The following is a 24,851-nucleotide window of genomic DNA, read 5'->3' on the forward strand; positions in this document are numbered from 1 at the left end:
TACCGAGTTCCAAACTGCCTCTGGAACCAAAATCAGCACAATAACTGTTCGTCGGGAGCTTCATGAAATGGGTTTCCATGGCCGAGCAGCTGCACACAAGCTGGAGTGACGTAAAGCTCGACGCCATTGGACTCTGGAGCAGTGGAAACACGTTCTCTGGAGTGATGAATCACACTTCAAATCAAAATACAAACCAAATTGTATTTGTCACATGCGCCGAATAGAACATACAACAACCTTACAGTGAAATTCTAACTTACAAACCCTTAACCAACAATGCAGTTAAGAAAAAATAAGTGTTAAAAAAGTATTAACTAGATAATTTACTAAATTCACCATCTGGCAGTACGACAGAAGAATCTGGGTTTGGCGGATGACGCTACCTACCCGAATGCATAGTGCCAACTATAAAGTTTGGTGAAGGAGGAATATTGGTCTGGGGCTGTTTTTCATGGTTCGGGCTAGGCCCCTTAGTTCCAATGAAGGGAAACCTTAACGCTACAGCATACAATGACATTCTAGACAATTCTGTGCTTCCAACTTTTTGGCAACAGTTTGGGGAAGGCCCTTTCGTTTTTCAGTATGACAATGCCCCCGTGCACAAAGCGAGGTCCATAGAGAAATTGTTTGTGGAGATCAGTGTGGAAGAACTTGACTGGACTACAAATCCCTGACCTTAATCTCATCGGACACCTTTGGGATGAATTGGAACACAGACTGCGAGCCAGGCCTAATCGCCCAACCTCACTAATGCTCTTGTGGCTGAACGGAAGCAAGTCCCCGCAGCAATGTTCCAACATCTAGTGGAAAGCCTTCCAAGAAGAATGGAGGCTGTTATAGCAGAAAGGGGGGGACCAACTCCATATTAATGCCCATGATTTTATAATGAGATTTATAATGAGATGTTCGACGAGCAGGTATCCACATACACTACATGACCAAAAGTATCTGTTCTCCTTTACCTTTCCTTGCTGCCAAAGTATCAGGATGTTGGCTGTGGTTTTGAAGCTGAATTTAGAGAGCTGAATTTGAAAACTGAATCTGAGAAGTTGAATATATGGAACTTTGAATAACTTCAAATTATGGTTTGTAAACTTGATACAGACAATGAATACAATATCTACCATAAATATTCATATAATTCAGTTTCAAATCATGAAATACAAGTAAAATGTATGAATTCAATGATTCAAGTTGTATATTAAACATTCAAAAATATAAAGCTCATTATCATAAAACAAATTCAAAATGATAAAATTCAAATACAATCTGTTGGCACTGAAATCTCTCCATACCATAATCCGCCACTGACTCTTAGAAGGTGAACCAATGGGAGGGACGGATTAATAACGAATAACCTTAAATATTTTAAAAAGTAACATTTAAAATGACTCAAGTCTACCTTTATTTAAAATCAGCAAAATATAAAAACAGCACTACAGTTTTAAATACTTTCCCCCTGTACAAGTTTGTTTTTTTATACATTCATTAGGGAAAAAAGTAAGTTGGCCACGTGAACAATCAATCATTGACAGGGTTGGGAGATTTAAAGGGGTAGTTCATACCAAAAATCTAAGATTCCTCCCAAAATGATGTAACCAAGTCCCCTATTATATTTTATGCCATCAAAATTCAGATCATTCTGTATGTATTTGGATAAATCAGCAGGCTTTGGTCCCATATTAATGGGAAAGACAGACTGGCAACATATAAACCTCACAGAAATTGGTGCCTTTTTTTCCAATTTATTTGAGATTCAGACCTGCAGCTTCTTCCAAATGCACACAAATATGACCTACAAAACAGATGGCATAAAATATGGGCTCTCGACCACATTGGATCAGTTTTCACAAACAATACCGCCGAACAAAAGTCTACGTTGCGGCAAACTATTTCCATTAACATAGGTGGAATGCAGTGCTGGTTTCTCATACGTTCACAGCTGGGAGAACCAGTGCAAAAAAACTTCAACCATCAACAGAGTAATGATTCTGTACAAAACATTGGTTTGAAAATAGCTCTCCTTAGACTTCAAAGTAGTCTGTTGTATAACACCTCAGACATGCTCACTGGATCCCATTCAGGTTCTTCTGGCACAAAATGGCTGCTGTCGTTTAGCACACAGGTGGATGGTCCATGTTTGCGGATCTACTAAAACACAATTAAATCTGTTGCGTTAGTGAGGAAATGTGCTGTATTAACGCAATTCTTTGTTACTATTTACAACCTGCAGGGTTTATGGCAAAAGCCATGTCCTGTTGAAGGACAATCACCATCATCATATTGTTCTATATTTCTGATCAAGGCAGACAGACACTCACATTATTTGGATAAATATTAGCGAGCAGTTAGCAGGGTTCAGTCCACGACAGAATATTCTGATTCCCTTTGTCCTAATGGGGAGGCTGAGTCCATTCATCCAGCTGTCGATCGATAGGGTAGAGACGTCGAACACTTGTTGAGCCAATCCTTCGGGAGTAAAATTCCCCCGGGAGGATAGATAGTGTATGCATGTTTGTGTGTATGCTAGTCCAGTCGATGTCCTATAACAGCTGATTGTAGTGTGTGTTAGGCCAGACTGAGGGCCTCTGTGCTGCTCTGTGCTCCTAGATGTCGTCCAGTGCTGGGGAGAAGAGCGCTGCTAGTGCTCCACTCTCACTGGTCTCCAGAATGTCCCTTTTCTCAGGCTTCGGCTTCTTAAAGAGAGACGGAAGATTTCGGATATGTACCTCCTTTGTGAATTGCTGGGCCAGAGCTTTCTGTGGGTAGGAGAGATCAAGAACAATTTAGAATCGGTTTGGATTGAATGGTTGTCTTGTTACATAGGAGTGTGCAGGCCCTATTCAATTCAACTTATTAAAACAAATACTGACAGCACTCGCCAATACAGTGCAACTTACATCCTTTAATTAAAATCTATTTCAAAAGTCACAATGGACACATTTCAGACATTATTTTCAATTAAATAATTCTAGGTCTTTGCTGCAGGTCATTTTACAGAAAAAACTAAATAGAACCCTCCCCCAGGTGGCAGGTGGTGTTATTACCCCCACAGTGCCAGCAATGAGCTTCTTGAACTGGTCTTTCCTCTTCTTCTCTCCCAGCCTCTGCGCGGAGCTGGGCTCCAGCAACCGCTGGTCGTACTGGTCTAGAGCCTCCAGATTGATGTCGGGGATCTGAGTCATCACGTCTCTTAGCTCCATGTACCGCGGCCGCTGACCCAGGGAGGGAGGGAAGAGAGGAAAGGGTTAGTTGTCGAGGAAGGGAGGAGCAGGACAGGAGACAGAAGAGTGAGTGATGTTGGGGATCTGAGTCATCACAGCCCTCAGCTCCATGTACTGTGGCCGCTGACCCAGGAAGGGGACAAGTTAGGAGGAGGGAGAGAATGTGACTCACCAGGTTCTCGTACATAAGCAGGGCCAGTTGTGTGAGGGCTGAGTTACAGATCTCATGCTGCCCATGCATCTGCAGTCCCTTCAGAACACTGGTATAGAACCATGTGACCGCCTCTGGCAAAAGGTTCCCACCTACAACCTGAACACAACAACAGAGTCAGAGAGAGAGAGAGGGAGAGGAGGAGAGACAGGCACAGTGAAGCGAGAGAGGGAGAGGAGAGAGGCACAGTGAAGCGAGAGGGGGAGAGAGAGACAGGCACAGTGAAGCGAGAGAGGGAGAGAGGCACAGTGAAGAGAGAGAGGGAGAGAGGCACAGTGAAGAGAGAGAGGGATAGAGAGACAGGCACAGTGAAGAGAGAGGAGGAGAGACAGGTACAGTGAAAGAGAGGGAGAGAGAGCCACAGTGAAGAGAGAGGAGGAGAGACAGGTACAGTGAAAGAGAGGGAGAGAGAGCCACAGTGAAGAGAGATGAGGAGAGAGGGGGAGAGACAGGTACAGTGAAAGAGAGGGAGAGAGAGCCACAGTGAAGAGAGATGAGGAGAGACAGGTACAGTGAAAGAAAGGGAGAGACAGCAGAGTGGAAGGAGGGAGGAATCATCGAATCACAGGAGTGAAGCACAAACACGGTCAGACAGACACTGAGTAAGGAGGGAGCGAGAGGAAAAGGAAGCTTAAATGGATAGGGAGTGCTTAGGATGGAAAGTTGCTGTCAGTCTGTCCTTTGTGTAGCCTACCTGTCGTAGCAGGGTCCAGCACACGATGGAGGCGCTGCGGTGACAGTTACTGGTGTCCTTCCAGGACAGAGAGGTAAACGAGATGGTCAACAAGGTCATATAGATGTCCTGCAGAGGGAGAGAGAAAGAGTCCCATCATACTGCCATGGGTAGATGCTCCGGTGTGTGTGTGTGTGTGTTGTGCTGACCTCGTGTTTGAGAAAACACTTCCCCAGCTCCGTCAGTTCGCCTGTTGGCTGGGCTGGGGAGGCAGCAACTGCCTGGGACTCAGTGGACATCATCTCCTCCTCTATACACACACACACGATAGGACATAAAAAGGAAGGGGAAGAGTGAGAAGGGGGTGGACCTGAGTAATACTTTTCTTCCCTAGAAAACAAGTGAACACTTACCATCCACGTCTTCCTTATTTCCTGCTGGCGCAGCCACTTTTTTCATTATGCAGGCGTGAGCTGATGGGAAAGGATCAATGTTAGGACACATGGCTAGACTGAAATAAACCCCATATCTATCAAATATGGATGCGCAGCAGAGCTAAATTCATAGGTCCAGTTTCTCAGAATTAGATGAATCCTTCTCCTGGACAAAAAATTAATAAATACATGCTCAATGGAGAAACTAAACTGAAAGTACAGGTCTTCACGGATCCACCTGTAGCCGAATACGCAAGAGGGTCTGGATCAAGAGCTCTAAATAATGTCACGGGTCTGATCTGATTGTCAAGTGTAATTTTAACTGACTTGACTGCAAGGACACGTACAGACCCGAATGCTGAAGGAGAGAAAGAGAGAAATTTGATAATTTATGCTGCTGCTCTTGCTTTTCACGAGCGTGGTGCGTGTAGCTTGTTGTTGGCCAATCACAAGTCATCAAAGCGGCAATAGGCTAACAGTCATAGAGCCGCTGTGTGTGGCAAAAGTTAGGAGACATCTAATCAATAGAAGATGGAATTAAAATGAGGGAATTAAAAGTTAAAGGAGAAGGATAGGCTACAATGACCAACAGCCAACCGGTAGGCTGCTACTTAATATTCTGAATGGAGTTATTTACTTGGACCCGTGAAGGCCTCTAATTGAAAGTGCTACTTAATCGCTCCCTGCATCCCAATAATCTGACCTTTATCCCAAAAGTGTGGACTTACTGAGCAGGTCCAGAACCTCTCTGGTGAGCAGCCGAACTAGCTGCTCCTCCAGCATCTCCTGATTCTCCTCACACGACTCGTCCTCCTCCTCCTCCCCACTACACACAGAGGGAAGGAGATTGTCAACATACCACTAGCACAAGAAAACCTACGCATTCAAAGAGACCACATGCCTTCATAAGGACCCACAGATGGACACATCTTACCTGACAGTACTCCTCTGGTTGATGATCTGCCACCTGAGATTGAGTCTCTGTATAAATAAACACAGAGAGACAACACGTCACATGATGAGTTGTCCTATTTCTTATTAATGGTGAAAGATTACTAGTGCGCAGGACAATAAGCATGCTCGGAGTGTTTGATCAGCCTCTGATTTCTGTTAGTTTGGTAGTTATACCACAGGTAACCTTTTGTTGTGAGTACCTGTTATTTTTTTATTTTTTTTACACATGCAAAGAAACTCTCATTTTTGGTATATTACTTCACAGGCACAAGGGGGAAAAGCGTGAGAGTTCAGACCTGTAGCATGTAGGCGAACAGAGGGCCCAGCAGGGGGCAGAGCAGACCGTTGTAGCACTCCTGAGGACATGACACCACCAGCTGCTTCAGGAACACCCGTTCACACACACATTAAGGAACACAGTTGGACTGAATGGATAGTGTACATGTAAAGTCAATGCTATATCAATGTATTTGATCACTAACAATGACATTATATTCTCTTCTTGTCTGAACAAAATTAATATATACACTGAACAAAAAATATAAACGCAACATGCAAAGTGTTGGTCCCATGTTCAATGCTCTGAAATAAAAGATCCCTGAAATGTTTCATATGCACAAAAAGCTTATTTCTCTCACATTTTGTGCACAAATTTGTTTACATCCCTGTTAGTGAGCATGTCTCCTTTACCAAGATAATCCATCTACCTGACAGGTGTGTCATATCAAGAAGCTGATTAAACAGCATGACCATTACACAGGTGCATCTTGTGCTGGGGACAATAATAGGCAACTCTTAAAATGTGCAGTTTTGTCACACAACGCCACTGATGTCTCAACTTTTGAGGGAGCGTGCAATTGGCATGCTGACTACAGGAACGTCTACCAGAGCTGTTGCCAGAGAATTTAATGTTAATTTCTCTACCATGTCGTTTTAGAGAATTTGGCAGTATTTCCAACCGGCCTCACAACCACAGACCATGTGTAACCACGCCAGCCCAGGACCTCCACATCCAGCTTCTTCACCTGAGGGATCGTCTGAGACCAGCCACCCGGACAGCTGATGAAACTGAGTATTTCTGTCTGTAATAAAGCCCTTTGTGGGGAAAAACTCATTCTGATTGGCTGGGCCTGGCTCCCCAGTGTGTGGGCCCGACTCCCAAGTGGGTGGGCCTATTCCCCCCCAGGCCCACCCATGGCTGCACCCCTGCTTAGTCATGTGAAATCCCTAAATTTGGGCCTACTGAATTAATATCAATTGATTTCCTTATATGAACTGTAACTCAGTAAAACTTTGAAATTGTTGCACGTTGCGTTCACATGTGATTGGCAGCTAATGGGACAGAAGGATATGGAGCATGGTGCGGAGTCTGTGGTCAGGCACGTTGTCGAGGGAGACAAAGGCAGAACCAACGATCTGTTCAGCCAATCCCTCGATGGTGTAGAAGTCCTGCTGCAATGATAGGCCTGCCTTCCCCAGGGTATGGTAACTAGAGAGAGAACGGGGGGTGCGCAAGCGAGAGGAAGAGGGGGAAATGAGCAAGATAGCGAGACTGGGTGGTTGTGTGTGTGTGTGTGTGTGTGTGGAGAAAGAGGAAGCAGAAGACTATCCAAAGTGAGGAAGTCACCAGTTGTCGTAGAGGGTACAGAAGAATCCCTGCATGCGCTCTAGATGTGTCTTAAACACTGGAGGGTCATAGATGTCCAGGGCTGGCTGAGGCAGGCCTACAGGTCAGGACACATAATATTCATGGTTGTTTATTATCCTTCAAAGGGGAAATTATAGCCACGGGTTACCAACCTTTGATATAGGGTTTCTAAACCAGTACAGTGCATAACCATTGAATCAGTGTGGTTCCTCTCACCTAGAACCACGTTCTTCTCCACCTCTATCATGTCGTAGGCCTTGGAGAACGTCTCACTCAGACGACACATGTTCTCCGGCAGGAAGAGACTGTTGTGGGTTCTACAGAGAAACAACATCATCCTCTTTATCATCATGTTCATCACAAACACTATCACCACCACCACCACAAACACTATCACCACCACCACCACAAACACTATCATCATCACCACCACCACCACAAACACTATCATCATCACCACCACAAACACTATCACCACCACCACCACAAACACTATCATCATCACCACCACCACCACAAGCACTATCATCATCACCACCACCACCACAAACACTATCATCACCACCACCACCACCACAAACACTATCATCACCACCACCACCACCACAAGCACTATCATCACCACCACCACCACCACAAACACTATCATCACCACCACCACCACCACCACAAACACTATCATCATCACCACCACCACCACCACAAACACTATCATCATCACCACCACCACCACAAACACTATCATCATCACCACCACCACCACAAACACTATCACCACCACCACCACCACAAACACAAACACTATCATCATCACCACCACCACCACCACAAACACAAACACTATCATCATCACCACCACCACCACCACAAACACTATCATCATCACCACCACCACCACAAACACTATCATCATCACCACCACCACCACAAACACTATCATCATCACCACCACCACCACAAACACTATCATCATCACCACCACCACCACAAACACTATCATCATCACCACCACCACCACCACCACTATCATCATCACCACCACCACCACAAACACTATCATCACCACCACCACTATCATCACCACCACCACCACCACCAACACTATCATCACCACCACCACCACCACAAACACTATCATCACCACCACCACCACAAGCACTATCATCACCACCACCACAAACACTATCATCATCACCACCACAAACACTATCATCATCACCACCACCACCACCACAAACACTATCATCATCACCACCACCACCACAAACACTATCATCATCACCACCACCACCACAAACACTATCATCATCACCACCACCACCAACACTATCATCATCACCACCACCACCACCACAAACACAAACACTATCATCATCACCACCACCACCACCACAAACACAATCATCATCACCACCACCACCACCACCACAAACACAATCATCATCACCACCACCACCACCACCACAAACACTATCATCATCACCACCACCACCACAAACACTATCATCATCACCACCACCACCACAAACACTATCATAATTCACCACCACCACCACAAACACTATCATCATCACCACCACCACCACAAACACTATCATCATCACCACCACAAACACTATCATCATCACCACCACAAACACTATCATCATCACCACCACCACCACAAACACTATCATCATCACCACCACCACCACAAACACTATCATCACCACCACAAACACTATCATCACCACCACAAACACTATCATCACCACCACAAACACTATCACCACCACCACAAACACTATCACCACCACCACAAACACGATCATCACCACCACAAACACGATCATCACCACCACAAACACCATCATCACCACCACAAACACCATCATCACCACCACAAACACCATCATCACCACCACAAACACCATCATCACCACCACAAACACCATCATCACCACCACAAACACCATCATCACCACCACAAACACCATCATCACCACCACAAACACCATCACCACCACAAACACCATCACCACCACAAACACCATCACCACCACAAACACCATCACCACCACAAACACCATCACCACCACAAACACTATCATCACCACAAACACTATCATCACCACAAACACTATCATCACCACAAACACTATCATCACCACCACCACAAACACTATCATCACCACAAACACTATCATCACCACAAACACTATCATCACCACCACCACAAACACTATCATCACCACCACCACAAACACTATCATCACCACCACCACAAACACTATCATCACCACCACCACAAACACTATCATCACCACCACAAACACTATCACCACCACCACAAACACTATCATCACCACCACAAACACGATCATCACCACCACAAACACCATCATCACCACCACAAACACCATCATCACCACCACAAACACCATCATCACCACCACAAACACCATCATCACCACCACAAACACCATCATCACCACCACAAACACCATCACCACCACAAACACTATCATCACCACAAACACTATCATCACCACAAACACTATCATCACCACAAACACTATCATCACCACCACCACAAACACTATCATCACCACCACCACAAACACTATCATCACCACAAACACTATCATCACCACCACCACAAACACTATCATCACCACCACCACAAACACTATCACCACCAAACACTATCATCACCACCACAAACACTATCATCATCACCACCACCACCACAAACACTATCATCATCACCACCACCACCACAAACACTATCATCACCACCACCACCACCACTATCATCACCACCACCACCACCACCACAAACACTATCATCACCACCACCACCACCACAAACACTATCATCACCACCACAAACACTATCATCACCACCACCACCACAAACACTATCATCACCACCACCACCACCACCAAACACTATCACTATCACCACCACCAAACACTATCACCACCACCACCAAACACTATCACCACCACCACCAAACACTATCGCCACCACCACAAACACTATCACCACCACCACAAACACTATCACCACCACCACAAACACTATCACCACCACCACCACCACCACTATCATCATCACCACCACCACCACCACTATCATCACCACCACCACCACCACCACCATCACCACCACAAACACTATCATCACCACCACCATCACACACTATCATCACCACCACAAACACTATCATCACCACCACAAACACTATCATCACCGCCACAAACACTATCATCACCACCACAAACACTATCATCACCATCACAAACACCACAAACACTATCATCACCACCACCACCATCACAAACACTATCATCACCACCACCACCACCATCATTATCAAAAACTATCACCACAATCACAAACAGCACCATTATCACAAACACTATCACCACAATCACAAACAGCACCATTATCACAAACACTATCACCACAATCACAAACAGCACCATCATCACAAACAGCACCATTATCACAAACAGCACCATTATCACAAACACTATCACCACAATCACAAACAGCACCATTATCACAAACACTATCACCACAATCACAAACAGCACCATTATCACAAACACTATCACCACAATCACAAACAGCACCATTATCACAAACACTATCACCACAATCACAAACAGCACCATTATCACAAACACTATCACCATCACAAACAGCACCATTATCACAAACACTATATCATCCTCATCACCATCATCACAAACACACGGCTTTTCTCTCCAGCACCCACACCCTCTTACCTGATGAGGGCAAGCAGGTTGGGCAGCAGAGCCAGGACCTGGGCGTTGCAGGGGTTTCTGTAGATGGGGGCTCCATTAGGGGTGTAGCCCACTACGAAGCCCCCTGCCTTCGCCTCCTCCAGGTCAGCCGGCCAGCGGGCCCTCTTCACCACCCCCAGGATGGTGTACACACAGAAACTCAACTGGAGGGCAGGGTGGGGGTGAGACAAACAGTGAATAGGAAACGTTTCAATACATTTGACGTTTTGGCAGAACTGGTTGAATTGGCAAGTCTGACATCACATAGAAAGTTTTAGCACTTAGCCATGAAAGCACGCACGTGTGCGCGCACACACACACACACCTACCCGTGACCTGTTGATGCCCGTTGTGTGTTCTGTGCCTTCAGCCACCAGCTGATCAGCACCAACGAAGTCCAGGAATAGAGCAGGATCCCACAGCACACTGATGCACACAAAGAGAACAACCAGTGTATAATACAGTGCAAGTGGGTGTATACAGTTGAGTGTGTATAGCGTGTGTGTACGCATGTTGTGTGCGGGCGCATGTGTGTGTCTGTGTGCATGCAGTGCGTGTAAGCAGTTCAGTGTATACAGCGTGCGTGTGTGTGTACATACCGCCTCATCTCGTCGGAGGTCCAGCGAGCGGCCACAGTGGCCATGAGCTCCTCCAGGAAGTTTTTCTGCTTGTTGTAGTCTTTGAACTGGTTACTGATGAGGACCAGGGCCTCCATAAGAGCACACTTCTCCAGCAGGTTCAACAGAGCCTCGCTAGAGAACAGCTTCTTCACGTGGTTATACATCATGTCAAAACACGGCTGAATGGAGACAGAGAGAGCGAGTGTGAGAGAGAGATGTGAAAAACAGACACACCCAAACATTCCCCCACAGATACACATACACTTGTAAGATGCAATAGATTTGCACACATCCGTACACTGGTTCTAAGAGTCATAGCCAACGGTTTCATCAGTATCTACTTAAAGCAGCTGTTCCTTTCTACTGCACAGCGATGGATGAGCCTTCTCTAGGAGTAGGATGAACTTGACCGCAGACACATACAAGAATGAATTGTGGGTAGTCTCGAGACATCTTGATGATGGAGGAGCAGGCGTGTCTTCTGATGTTCTTCACCGCACGCGTCCGTGGTGCCTGAAAATGACATCCCAGATCAGACTGATGATTGGATGGACTACTACTAAGCCTCGGATACCTATTGCTTCTATACAATCCCAACGGACACATCTGTCATCCCTCCTAAGAATATTTAAGACGGCTCACCTTACTCTCCTCTACCACCTCGAATGTGATGGAGGCAAATAGCTGGGAAGGAAAAGAAGAACAAGTTAAATTTGAAAAAGGTGGACATGATCCACAAAAGGTCAGGAGAGAGAGATTGTAGATCGGTGCGCATGCGTTTGAGCACACGGGTGTGTGTTCACCTTGTAGAGGACCTGAGGCAGGAAGTGAGGTCGGTGTGTGACGAAGGGGAAGAGGACGGAGACGTTGGTGAGGACACAGGACAGGATGAGAGGGTCTCTGGTGTTGTAGTTCAACACAGCCTGTAGCAGCTCAATGCCCTGGTCTACAGGCAACTTCTACAGCAGGGGCAGAGGGACACTAGAGTCAGGGTTTCTTCTACATCATCAATTTCCTTTCATAACACTTGTGTAACACTATTTTAAGGGTCCGTAATAAACCATTTATAGTGTGTGTTCACCATTTATTAATCATTACTCCCACATTTTTACTAATCATCAGTAAAGTACTTTTGCAGCCCCTAAAGTGAGCACTATTTATGCTTTATAAAATGTTTTCAGTGACCAGTGTAATTTCTCAAAAGATGGGCATGCCATTGGTAAACATTCCAGCAGCACCTGGCAAAAGAATAAGCCCACAACACAGGATATTTAAGGAAATTTAAAAAATACATACACAACAAAAATATAATTGCAACATGTAAAGTATTTTGTTGTCATCTAGGGCACCCGCCTGGTAGCGTTCACACTTTGCCCTCTCTACCCCTCTCACCCTCCTCTGTAAAATACTATTTTTGCTCTCTCCATCTCTGCTGTGGGTAGCTATTCTCATTTGGCAGCTTGTACCTCATCCTCCACGTTCTTAAAGATCTTTCCCACAACACTCTCTGTAAAGAAGGTCATAGCATCCCACTGGACCGCTGACGGAGAAAGGATAGAACACAGCCCCTCAGCCGTCTTAGCTGGAAAGAAAAGGAGGAAGACAGAGAAAGACCGGAAAGAGAGAAAAAAAACAAGGCAGGAGGAGTAAAAAGGGGGGAAAAAGAGAGTATAGTTAATCAGGCTGATTAGTTAACAGGCATCAACAGTATCTCTCCACCCATCATTTCCTGTCACTTGGCGCCCTTTCAGAGTGGTTACGAGAATTCATGCATTTCTTGTTAATAGTGAGAACTCATCTCATACAAATAAAGACGCATTTCCTTTTTAAAAACCTCCTCAAACCCCTCCTTCCGCGATATGAGAAACTCTTGATTTGAGCAATCAAATGGACTCCTCCAAGACATTCAATCAGTTTCATACTGACACATTTACCATCAGTGACCCCCCCCCCCCCCCCCCCCCCCCCACACACACAGAAGATCCCCCTCCCCAGATCGCCACTATGAGCCACAGTCAAGAAGCAGCACGTACACACAGTGGTTCCGATATCGATGGGCGTACTGATCTGATACTGCAGCCACTCTGCTGCAATCTGGAAGGCCTCCAAGGGGACAATACGACACGCGTTCCGGACCACCTCCCCCTGCTGCGCTCGGAACGCTGGAACACATCGGAACATGGACACAAGCATCAGGGTCGAGATCAGTAGGAACGAACTGGAGAAAATATTCTTTAATGGCAAGAAAAATGTATTATATTAATATTGTTTAAGTCTAAAGTATTCAAATACAATAGGAGTCACATTGCTTACAGTTGAAGAAGGAGTTGAAGTCTTCATCACTGTCGAAGTCATGACGGGAGTACTCACAGCTGGGACTGTCGTTGCTGGAAGGGAAACCAGTCTAGCAGGAGGAACACAACAATATAGATTAGCAATTCATAGAATTAAAAGAACCTTGCATGTAGAGGCAAAGTATACATAGTGGAAGAGCTAAACCTTTCCGTGTAGTTGTTATTTAGATTTTGGATTTCGGTGTAGTTATTTAGATTTTGGATGTATAATTTGTGTGTTCGTGTGTAGCTCAATTTGTGAGTCGTTTACATGCTCACTTTTTCTAATGAACATTTTGATGCTTTAATGTGCAACTGCACAAAGTCTTGGATGCACGTACATTGTAGCCTGTCTCACCTTGACTAGGTTGGTCATGGTGGCTCTAAAGTACTTGATGGTCATCTGGATGATGACAGGATCCTTGGAGAGAATCTCATGTCTGAACAACGTTCCCCATGTGATCTGGGTGGAAGACCTAAGGAACTGGTGGGAAAAGACAAATACTTTAGTTCAGAGTAGAGTAGTTTATCAGAACAGATCAAAAAATTGTAAGAATACTATGTCTCAACGTTCAGTGCTCGAGGACCAGATTTGACAAAGTGGGATATGGAGAAACAGTAGTACCTGGCTAGTACTTTATTTTAACACTAGGTAACTCACCTGGCTTGGGTGTGTGGTGAAGGCCAGGAACGCTTCTGTGTACTTGCTAAGGTTTGCTGGTACCTCTACCTCCACATCTGAACCCTGCATTAGAAACACATAGCACAAACGACACAATCAAGACACCCACGTGCACTTTTTTTCTTCTTTTTTGTTTTACGGCTTTTGGCCGATAAAACAAATGAAAAGCAGAAAACTTGCCGGCCAAAATGACCGGGAGAAAGACAAATCTAAATGGCAAAATAATGTTTTTTATTCAGTGATGGAAATAACAGTCAATGTACACTACCATTCAAAAGTTTGGGGTCACTTAGAAATGTCCTTGTTTTTGAAAGAAAATCACATTTCTTGTCCATTAAAATAACATCAAATTGATCAGAAATACATTGTAGACATAGTTAATGTTGTAAATGACTATTGTAGCTGGAAAAGGCTGATTCTTTATGGAATATCTACATAGGCGTACAGAGGCCCATTATCAGCAACCATCACTCCTGTGTTCCAATTGCACATTGTGTTAGCTAATCCAAGTTTATCATTTTAAAAGGCTAATTGATCATTAGAAAACCCTTTTGAAATTATGTTAGCACAGCTGTGCTGATTAAAGAAGCAATAAAAATGGCCTTCTTTAGACTAGTTGAGTATCTGGAGCATCAGCATTTGTTGGTTCGATTACAGGCTCAAAATGGCCAGAAACAAAGAACTTTCTTCTGAAACTCGTCAGTCTATTCTTGATCTGAGAAATAAAGGCTATTCCATGCGAGAACTTGCCAAGAAACTGAAGATCTTGTACAACACTGTGTACTACTCCCTTCATAGAACCGTGAAAACGGGCTCTAACCAGAATAGAAAGAGGAGTGGGAGGCATTAGAGTATCTAGTTTGAGAAACAGACGCCTCACAAGTCCTCAACTGGCAGCTTCATTAAATAGAGGGATTACAGGCTCAAAATGGCCAGGACAAAGACCTTTCTTCTGAAACTTGTCAGTATATTCTTGTTCTGAGAAATGAAGGCTATTCCATGCGAGGAATTTGCGAGAAAACACCAGTCTCAACATCAACAGTGAAGAGACGACTCCGGGATGCTGGCCTTCTAAGCAGAGTTCCTCTGTCCAGTGTCTGTGTTCTTTTGCCCATCTTAATCTTTTCTTTTGCCAGTCTGAGATATGGCTTTTTCTTTGCAACTCTGCCTAGAAGGCCAGCATCCCGGAGTCGCCACTTCACTGTTGACGTTGAGACTGGCATTTTCTTGGCAATTTCTCGCATGGAATAGCCTTTATTTCTCAGAAAAATAATATATTGACGAGTTTCAGAAGAAAGGTCTTCGTTTCTGGCCATTTTGAGCCTGTAATCGAACCCACAAAAGCTGATGCTCCAGATACTCAACTAGTCTAAAAGGCGGCCAGTTTTATTGCTTCTTTATTCGGAACAACAGTTTTCAGCTGTGCTAACATAATTGCAAAACGGTTTTCGCATGATCAATTAGCCTTTTAAAATGATAAACTTGGATAAGCTAACAACTTGTCATTGGAACACAGGAGTGATGGTTGCTGATAATGGGCCTCTTTACAACTATGTAGATATTCCATAAATGTTTTTTTTTTTTTTAAATAAGCCTCTTCCAGCTAAAATAGTCATTTACAACATTAACAATGTCTACACTGTATTTCTGATCAATTTGATGTTATTTTAATGGACAATTTTTTTGTGCTTTTCTTTCAAAAACAAGGACATTTCTAAGTGACCCCAAACTTTGGTACGGTAGTGTAAATACACTGCTCAAAAAAATAAAGGGAACACTTAAACAACACAATGTAACTCCAAGTCAATCACACTTCTGTGAAATCAAACTGTCCACTTAGGAAGCAACACTGATTGACAATACATTTCACATGCTGTTGTGCAAATGGAATAGACAAAAGGTGGAAATTATAGGCAATTAGCAAGACACCCCCAATAAAGGAGTGGTTCTGCAGGTGGTGACCACAGACCACTTCTCAGTTCCTATGCTTCCTGGCTGATGTTTTGGTCACTTTTGAATGCTGGCGGTGCTCTCACTCTAGTGGTAGCATGAGACGGAGTCTACAACCCACACAAGTGGCTCAGGTAGTGCAGCTCATCCAGGATGGCACATCAATGCGAGCTGTGGCAAGAAGGTTTGCTGTGTCTGTCAGCGTAGTGTCCAGAGCATGGAGGCGCTACCAGGAGACAGGCCAGTACATCAGGAGACGTGGAGGAGGCCGTAGGAGGGCAACAACCCAGCAGCAGGACCGCTACCTCCGCCTTTGTGCAAGGAGGAGCACTACCAGAGCCCTGCAAAATGACCTCCAACAGGCCACAAATGTGCATGTGTCAGCATATGGTCTCACAAGGGCTCTGAGGATCTCATCTCGGTACCTAATGGCAGTCAGGCTACCTCTGGCGAGCACATGGAGGGCTGTGCGGCCCCACAAAGAAATGCCACCCCACACCATGACTGACCCACCGCCAAACCGGTCATGCTGGAGGATGGTGCAGGCAGCAGAACGTTCTCCACGGCGTCTCCAGACTCTGTCACGTCTGTCACATGTGCTCATGTGCTCAGTGTGAACCTGCTGTCATCTGTGAAGAGCACAGGGCGCCAAAGGCGAATTTGCCAATATTGGTGTTCTCTGGCAAATGCCAAACGTCCTGTACGGTGTTGGGCTGTAAGCACAACCCCCACCTGTGGACGTCGGGCCCTCATACCACCCTCATGGAGTCTGTTTCTGACCGTTTGAGCAGACACATGCACATTTGTGGCCTGCTGGAGGTCATTTTGCAGGGCTCTGGTAGTGCTCCTCCTTGCACAAAGGCGGAGGTAGCGGTCCTGCTGCTGGGTTGTTGCCCTCCTACGGCCTCCTCCACGTCTCCTGATGTACTGGCCTGTCTCCTGGTAGCGCCTCCATGCTCTGGACACTACGCTGACAGACACAGCAAACCTTCTTGCCACAGCTCGCATTGATGTGCCATCCTGGATGAGCTGCACTACCTGAGCCACTTGTGTGGGTTGTAGACTCCGTCTCATGCTACCACTAGAGTGAGAGCACCGCCAGCATTCAAAAGTGACCAAAACATCAGCCAGGAAGCATAGGAACTGAGAAGTGGTCTGTGGTCACCACCTGCAGAACCACTCCTTTATTGGGGGTGTCTTGCTAATTGCCTATAATTTCCACCTTTTGTCTATTCCATTTGCACAACAGCATGTGAAATGTATTGTCAATCAGTGTTGCTTCCTAAGTGGACAGTTTGATTTCACAGAAGTGTGATTGACTTGGAGTTACATTGTGTTGTTTAAGTGTTCCCTTTATTTTTTTGAGCAGTGTACATTTGACCATCATGCTTCAGTCTATAGGTTAATTTGCATTATTTAGTGGAATTAAATTGGCCTGTGAGTATTTTCATTAGTCATCATGTACCTTACTTATCCAACAACTATCACACGCACACAGAGCCTATTTTGAGATGTTTTACTCCAGCAGCAACCACCTGAGGTGCTGGAGGAGAAATCCATGTGCTTTTATAAGCCCATTCATTGTGAAATAATTCTAAATGCAATCGCATGTTAAAAACTGTTTTGGTGCACAATTAAAAAGAGCTACTATTTGTATTTCTCAAGAGGTAATTAAAGCGCGCCTCCTGTTCATCATTCAAGTGCAGGCAACAGGCTATCAGCGCATCACCCACCACTTTACAATGTGAGTTGGAGGCAGTATGCATTTTGAAAGCATACTTAATTGTTTGAAACCTGAAATGTTTTATTTCATATCATGAGGCATGTCTTACCTTGCTTCAAAGTAGCCTATAGGCAAAATCCCACCATGGAAACATGGAGGCAATTTTATAAAGACTTCATAGGCGGCACGTGAGTTTCAAGTTTGGGGAAGCTTACAATTTCTCTTACCATATCTACTGTTCTGCATGCCAGTTATGATTTCCATAGGTACATTTTGGTGGAACAGTTATTTAAATAATAACGTTTTCTTTTCTCAAAATCAATGTCAGGTGGTTAATCATACAAATCAGAATTAAAATCTGAACTTTAAAAAGTCAACTAATGCGAGATCACCAACCTCTGCCATAGGGACACATTGAAATGCTGTTATCCATTGGCGACTAAATAAATTAGCTCATGGAACTCATAGGACAATGCGGCAGTAGGCCTATAACTTCCATTGTTCTTTAATACCGAGGATTGGTGATTATCGAGGGGGAGATTGGAAAGATTTTTCAAATAGCTTACTGTGAGGAACTATATTTTTAATATATTATCATTAGCAATGAGTGTTAAAAAACCCACTTTCCTACATTTCTGCGCAGCAGGCCAAGTACTTGCGTGCTCAAGCGCGTGCTGCCTCAAAGTTATCAGGACAGAGAAACCAAACACATGCTCATTTCTCACATGGAGCACTTCAAACAAAAGACAATGAATAAAATGTAAAAACCTCAAATGATGGTTATGAAATAAACCAAAACCTGTCTCTCACAAGTGTAGCAGGTTGTGAACTCTGAAAGCAACGTTTCCACGAGAATGAGAACGGTAAATGACTGTAATTAACAGAAATTAATGTTTAAAAAATGACGGGATTAACGTTACATTTACTACTGGTGACATATGTCTTGGGGAATTGATAAAAAAATGTGAAATCTAAGGGCAAACAATTCACACAATGAATATGCAAGTATTGGCAGGAGATAGCTGAGCCATTCTGGAGAGAGACTTCGCCACACACCCCTCCCCTTCTTGTCTCAACAGTTTAAATTATACTCAAGACACATTATCTTCCCACATATTTTAGATCCTTTTCACTGACAGCCACAACTCAATCAGCCAGACCTATAGCCACACGCGCTGCCCAAACTGCAGGCTTTCCAAATAAGCATAGGCCTATCAGCTTGTGATTTGAAACAATCCACAGCTAATTTTTTTTAAGAAGCTCGATTCTGCAGTAGTTTATGTGTCGGGGGGCTAGGGTCAGTCTGTTATATCTGGAGTACTATCTTATCCGGTGTCCTGTGTGAATTTAAGTATGCTCTCTCTAATTCTCTCTTTCCTCTTTCTCTCTCTCAGAGGACCTGAGCCCTAGGACCATGCCTCAGGACTACTTGGCATGATGACTCCTTGCTGTCCCCAGTCCACCTGGCCGTGCTGCTGCTCCAGTTTCAACTGTTCTGCCTGTGGCTATGGAACCCTGACCTGTTCACTGGACGTGCTACCTGTCCAAGACCTGCTGTTTTCAACTCTCTAGAGACAGCAGGAGCGGTAGAGATACTCTTAATGATCGGCTATGAAAAGCCAACTGACATTTACTCCTGAGGTGCTGACTTGTTGCACCCTCGACAACTACTGTGATTATTATTATTTGACCATGCTGGTCATTTATGAACATTTTAACATCTTAGCCATGTTCTGTTATAATCTCCACCCGGCACAGCCAGAAGAGGACTGGCCACCCCTCATAGCCTGGTTCCTCTCTAGGTTTCTTCCTAGATTTTGGCCTTTCTAGGGAGTTTTTCCCTAGCCACCGTGCTTCTACACCTGCATTGCTTGCTGTTTGGGGTTTTAGGCTGGGTTTCTGTACAGCACTTTGAGATATGGTGTAAGAAGGGCTATATAAATAAATTTGATTTGATTCCTCTGTGGCTAAGTCATGCTTTCTGGTGAGGTATTTTGTTTCTGTATAGACAGGAGTAATTATATCATTTTGGCAAATGTACTTCGGTATTGGACCCAACGATGTGCCATTTCTCTCCTGTTCTATTGGTTTTCATATCAACATATTAGCAACCCATTCTTGTTATTGCCTCTTTAGATTCCCCCTCTTTCTAAGTTTCTAACAGAGATTTTCATCTCTGTCACATATGGAACCGCTAACAGGTGCACTGTTTATAATGGTGTTTTCCTGCGAATTGCATTTTGGTAAGTGTTTGAAAATGTGTTTCATTGACTGCTTCATTACATGAGTTGCATGTTCTGTTAAGATGAATTACCATAATCTAAATGTGTCATTCTGAGCACCGTGGCTGGACGCCCTAATGCATTATGCACCCAATACATACGGGTACGGTACATTTCTCAAATGGCAAGAAAATGTATATCTTTCCGGTCAAGTTGTCCGGCAACACATTTTCCTAATGGAAACCCTGAGCCAGACTCACCACTAATGAGCAGAGTTGGCTGCCCAGGGCACACAGGACCTGACATAGCCTCTTCAGGAAGGTGTAGTGTGTCTCCACCACCCCCACCCCCACTGGCCTGGGGGGAAATCAAATCAAACTTTACTTAAAGTGCATTTTTAAGCATCGCAGCACACTTCACTGAAAGAAAAAAAGTACCAAGCCCAATGAACTCAAATGCTAAATGGAATGCTAAATAACAAAGCTGGACAAGAACTTTGACGCTGAATACCAAAATGTGTAGGCTACTCACTGTGTTGGAGAGGATTTGTTGCATATTGCTGCTCCATCTGCAGAACTGTAGCCACAAACCAATGAGAATTAGAAGCCAGAATGAGCTAGTAATGCTGCTGTGTAAACCCAGGCCTTGTGGGTGATGAGGGGAATGTACTCACTGTGCAGCAGAGAGGATGTAGTGCATGGCAACGTCATCAAACAGCACCATGAGTGGTTTCCTGTCCTCCAGCTTCCCCTATGGAGACACACCAAGCATGTTAAGATAACAGTTCTCTGCCCTGTGATGTACCTGACTAATAATACAGTAATTGTAGACCTGCATTATTCATTCCAATGTCTTGAAAAAATATCTGGTCTGGTCCTACAGAGTAGTCTGCAGAAAGGGGGCGTGTCTGAACAGAAAGGGGCATGTCATGTCCTACAAGGCCTGACTGCAGAAAGGGGAGTGTCTAGTACTGTGTAGTCTATACTAACCTTGCGGCTAATGGCAATGAGCAGGCACTCTGCAGCCTCCAGCTGCAGCTCTGTCTCACTGAGCAACAGACACAGCATTTCCAGCAGGCGACAGTTGTCATTGGTGATGTTTGCCAGGGCAACCCAGTCTATGTAGCCTGCCAGGGTGTTTAGAGTGGCCACGCCTACCCGACAGTGGGCCTTGGCCTGACCAGGGGGAGAGGGGGAGAGAAGAGGAGGGGGGGAAGAGATGAGAGAGTGAAGGGGGAGGGGGTAACATGCACAAAACAGAAAAGTCTCTAGCTGGGTGTTTTAATGTGAATATAATATGTAAATATAACATCAGAAAGTGGATATAGTACATCAAAACACTTTCCTACCTGCAATTCTTGGCCCGGGATTCTTTTCTGGAAGAGGTACAAAAAGAGAATATCAATAAAAAGAGGTCAAAAACACTTCTGCACATTTTTTTTTTTTTAACAAGACAGTTATAACCATTGTCTGTTTACCAGTTTGCGGTACTCGTCGACGTGGAGCTGCAGGATGGCGAGCAGGAAGCTAAAGATACTCTCCATGTTCTGGGTGAGGGTCTGCTGGATGTCCCGGCGGCGCTGGGTGGGCAAGGTCCGGAAGGTGATCACGTCCTCCGCCAGTCGCAGCAGGATCAACATCACCAGCTCTGTCTGGGCCTCCTGGGGGGGAGGAATGCTATGGTGTTTTCAGCCCTGAAAGTTGCTCCAGGGGCCTTGGCACCCCGCCAGCATAAAAACCTAGGGGAAACACTGAACTGGAACGTGCCGACTCACCCATACGCTGGTGGATGGATTACAAACCAAATCCTTGCTCCCTTCCATTTTCAATAAGCCCCCTCCCTCCACCCCCAGTTTTGTTTCTCTCCAATTGAATGCTTTGATGTTTTCAGCCCTGAAAGTTGCTCTGGGGGCCTTGGCACCGCACCAGCATAAAGACCCTGGGGAACACTGAACGGGAACGTGCCGACTCACCCCTACACAGGTGAGTGCCTCCATCTCCTTGAGCATGTCAGGCCAGTGCTGAGGCCATTCTCTCTTGATCATCTCCACTATGATCCGCGAGAGAACGTCCTTGATGTGGCTCTCCTCCTCCAGGATAGGATATGTGCCCTGCAGAGGGAGGCAGTGTGCCAGAGTCAGGGAACAGACTAGTGTCAGCATATTCAATAATGTACATCTAACTGATCGCACAACAATGGGGAATTTGTTTGACTTTTTAAAAAGTATATTTGTAATTGGGTCGACAGACCACCAGTAATTCCACTCGTCATCTTATCTGCCACATCATTTTTCTATTTCTCTAGAAAAAGTACGACACTAACAGGATGTTTATCACCCAAACAGACTCACAGTTGACAATAGCCCCATAGCACAGTTCTTCAGCTGGACTTTCTCTTGCTGTGGCATGTTGTTCCATCTGAACCTATTCTCAACATGAAGAAAAACAACAAGGTTTTGGGGAACACATGTGTAGGGGGATGTCTTGATATCATTGAGGATAACTATGTGAATTATAGACTGTACAATATACTCAAGAACTCACTTGATGACGTGCTCCAGTATCTGTAGACCAAAGTGCCTCACCATTGCTGTTTGAGTTTTATCTGCCAACTGTAGCCCACATGGGACACAGAAGGAACACTTCTCTTTGAATTCTTCACAAAACTAAAAATAAAAGAGCGACATGGACAAGTTAATAACATGCACTCAATCCGTTAGCTACTGTATATACGTAGCCAGCTAGGTGTAGGACAAACTCACTCACATGAATGGATGAATAAAACATGAAAACTGTGAACTTGCAATGATATCCGTCATAGCTATCAATGTAGTTTATGGAGCTTTACAGAGAGAAGTGAATTAGGAGGTAAAGCTTGCCAATAGCTGGCTAGCAATTTAACAAGAAACTCTCAAAACAATGCATAACTCAGTTGATTCAACGCAATCAATATAACTAGGCTAAATGGTTGACATAACGTTAGCTTATATTTTATTCAGTTTGAGGGCATCAGCCAGCAGCAATGACTCTAGCTAACTAGCGACGCCCATTGATGATTTCATTTCATAAGGCAAGTCATTTAAGAACAAATTGTTATTTACAATGACGGCCTACCCCGGCCAACCCTGGGCCAATTGTGCGCCGCCCTATGGGACTCCCAATCACGGCCGGATGTGATACAGCCTGGATTCGAACCAGGGACTGTAGTGACGCCTCTTTCACTGAGATGCAGTGCCTTAGACCACTGCGCCACTCGGGAGCCACATGCAATGGACATGTGAACTATAATGTGAAGTTATAGCTATGCATCTATGCACATTTTCAGTCAAGCAATCACATCGCAAATAGGAAAGCGAGCTAGCTAGCTATCTGCCGGCCTTTGGGCTACCTTACCAGCTAACATTAGCAAGCTAGCATCTAGCCATCAAGATACCTTTAGGGCCTCCAGGCGATATATTTGGCTAGATTCCGCGTCCATCATCACGTTCACAGCTTTAACAAGCTGATCACACATTTCAGCCACCAGTTCACCCATCATATTGAGTGTAGCGTCTCCAAAAAATGAGATGAAAGGTAGCGGTACCACACCATGTAAAACACCTGCAAAATAGGTCAACTGAGCGCGCTTTGAGAATTAGCATGTAGCTAGCTACACAGGCGTAACCATAGGCATCCGCCGTGTTCGAGAGTAGCGAAACTACTTCTTCTTCAATGAGGTTTAACGGCGGTTGGCATCCAATAAATGTTGCATTACCGCCCCTTACTAGACTGGAGTACTCACTTATACTTTGCTTCAATAAATAAAGAAATACTTTAACATCTAACACAAGACTCAGAAAAAAATAATTTTTAAATAATAAAAAATAATACCACCCTACTCAACTAATTAAATCTATTTAGTCCTACCTCAGGCCAACAACCTGAAAGGATGGGACACCACCAATTAACACACCTTCTGATGTCAAGTCTCACACACCTAAATAAAATACCTCTCTGCAGCTGCCACCACAACCTCAATTTTGTGCGACTTACGTTCCATCCCTGCAGTACAGTCGATAACCATTGCTATAAATGCTAAAAATCCAATCTTACTGAAACATATATCACTTGTTGGCCTATCCCTCTGTACTGGTACAGATACACTACTCACACCACTCTTCTCAGGATCCCTCCACCTAGACCCATCTTCCTCTACTTTCGTTGATGCCTCAGCATATGACAACTTATGCACTACTCTAATCCTGGAAACCTCAACCTGCCTTTCTCGCACGGGACATTTCTGATTAACACATACCACTACTTTCTCCAATGCTACACATTCCTTTGTCTCATGCCCTTCTGCACACTTCTCACACCTGCCCAAAACCTTGACACCTGTAACAA

General features: G+C 44.7%; 1 protein-coding gene across 1 annotated transcript; it reads right to left on the bottom strand.

Moving 5' to 3' along the window:
- Nucleotides 1–1,388: 1,388 nt before the first annotated feature.
- On the bottom strand, nt 1,389–24,197 carry LOC120046727 (exportin-5-like). Its single transcript, XM_038992184.1, has 33 exons — nt 23,902–24,197; nt 23,013–23,134; nt 22,820–22,892; nt 22,442–22,579; nt 21,947–22,129; nt 21,818–21,844; nt 21,459–21,644; nt 21,143–21,219; nt 21,001–21,045; nt 20,730–20,826; nt 14,554–14,637; nt 14,251–14,376; nt 13,873–13,963; nt 13,593–13,721; nt 13,026–13,141; nt 12,363–12,518; nt 12,202–12,243; nt 11,983–12,072; nt 11,539–11,738; nt 11,269–11,365; nt 10,922–11,103; nt 7,361–7,461; nt 7,124–7,220; nt 6,849–6,985; nt 5,793–5,890; nt 5,477–5,523; nt 5,271–5,368; nt 4,522–4,581; nt 4,318–4,418; nt 4,130–4,237; nt 3,397–3,534; nt 3,048–3,215; nt 1,389–2,759 (listed from the first exon to the last, which is right to left on the bottom strand). The coding sequence occupies exons 1-33, from the start codon at nt 24,004–24,006 to the stop codon at nt 2,607–2,609; spliced, it is 3,672 nt and encodes a 1,223-aa protein (XP_038848112.1). The 5' UTR covers nt 24,007–24,197; the 3' UTR covers nt 1,389–2,606.
- Between the last annotated feature and the right edge of the window lie 654 nt (nt 24,198–24,851).

Source organism: Salvelinus namaycush, chromosome 4 (assembly GCF_016432855.1).
Source record: "Salvelinus namaycush isolate Seneca chromosome 4, SaNama_1.0, whole genome shotgun sequence".
Classification (NCBI taxonomy): Eukaryota; Metazoa; Chordata; class Actinopteri; order Salmoniformes; family Salmonidae; genus Salvelinus; species Salvelinus namaycush.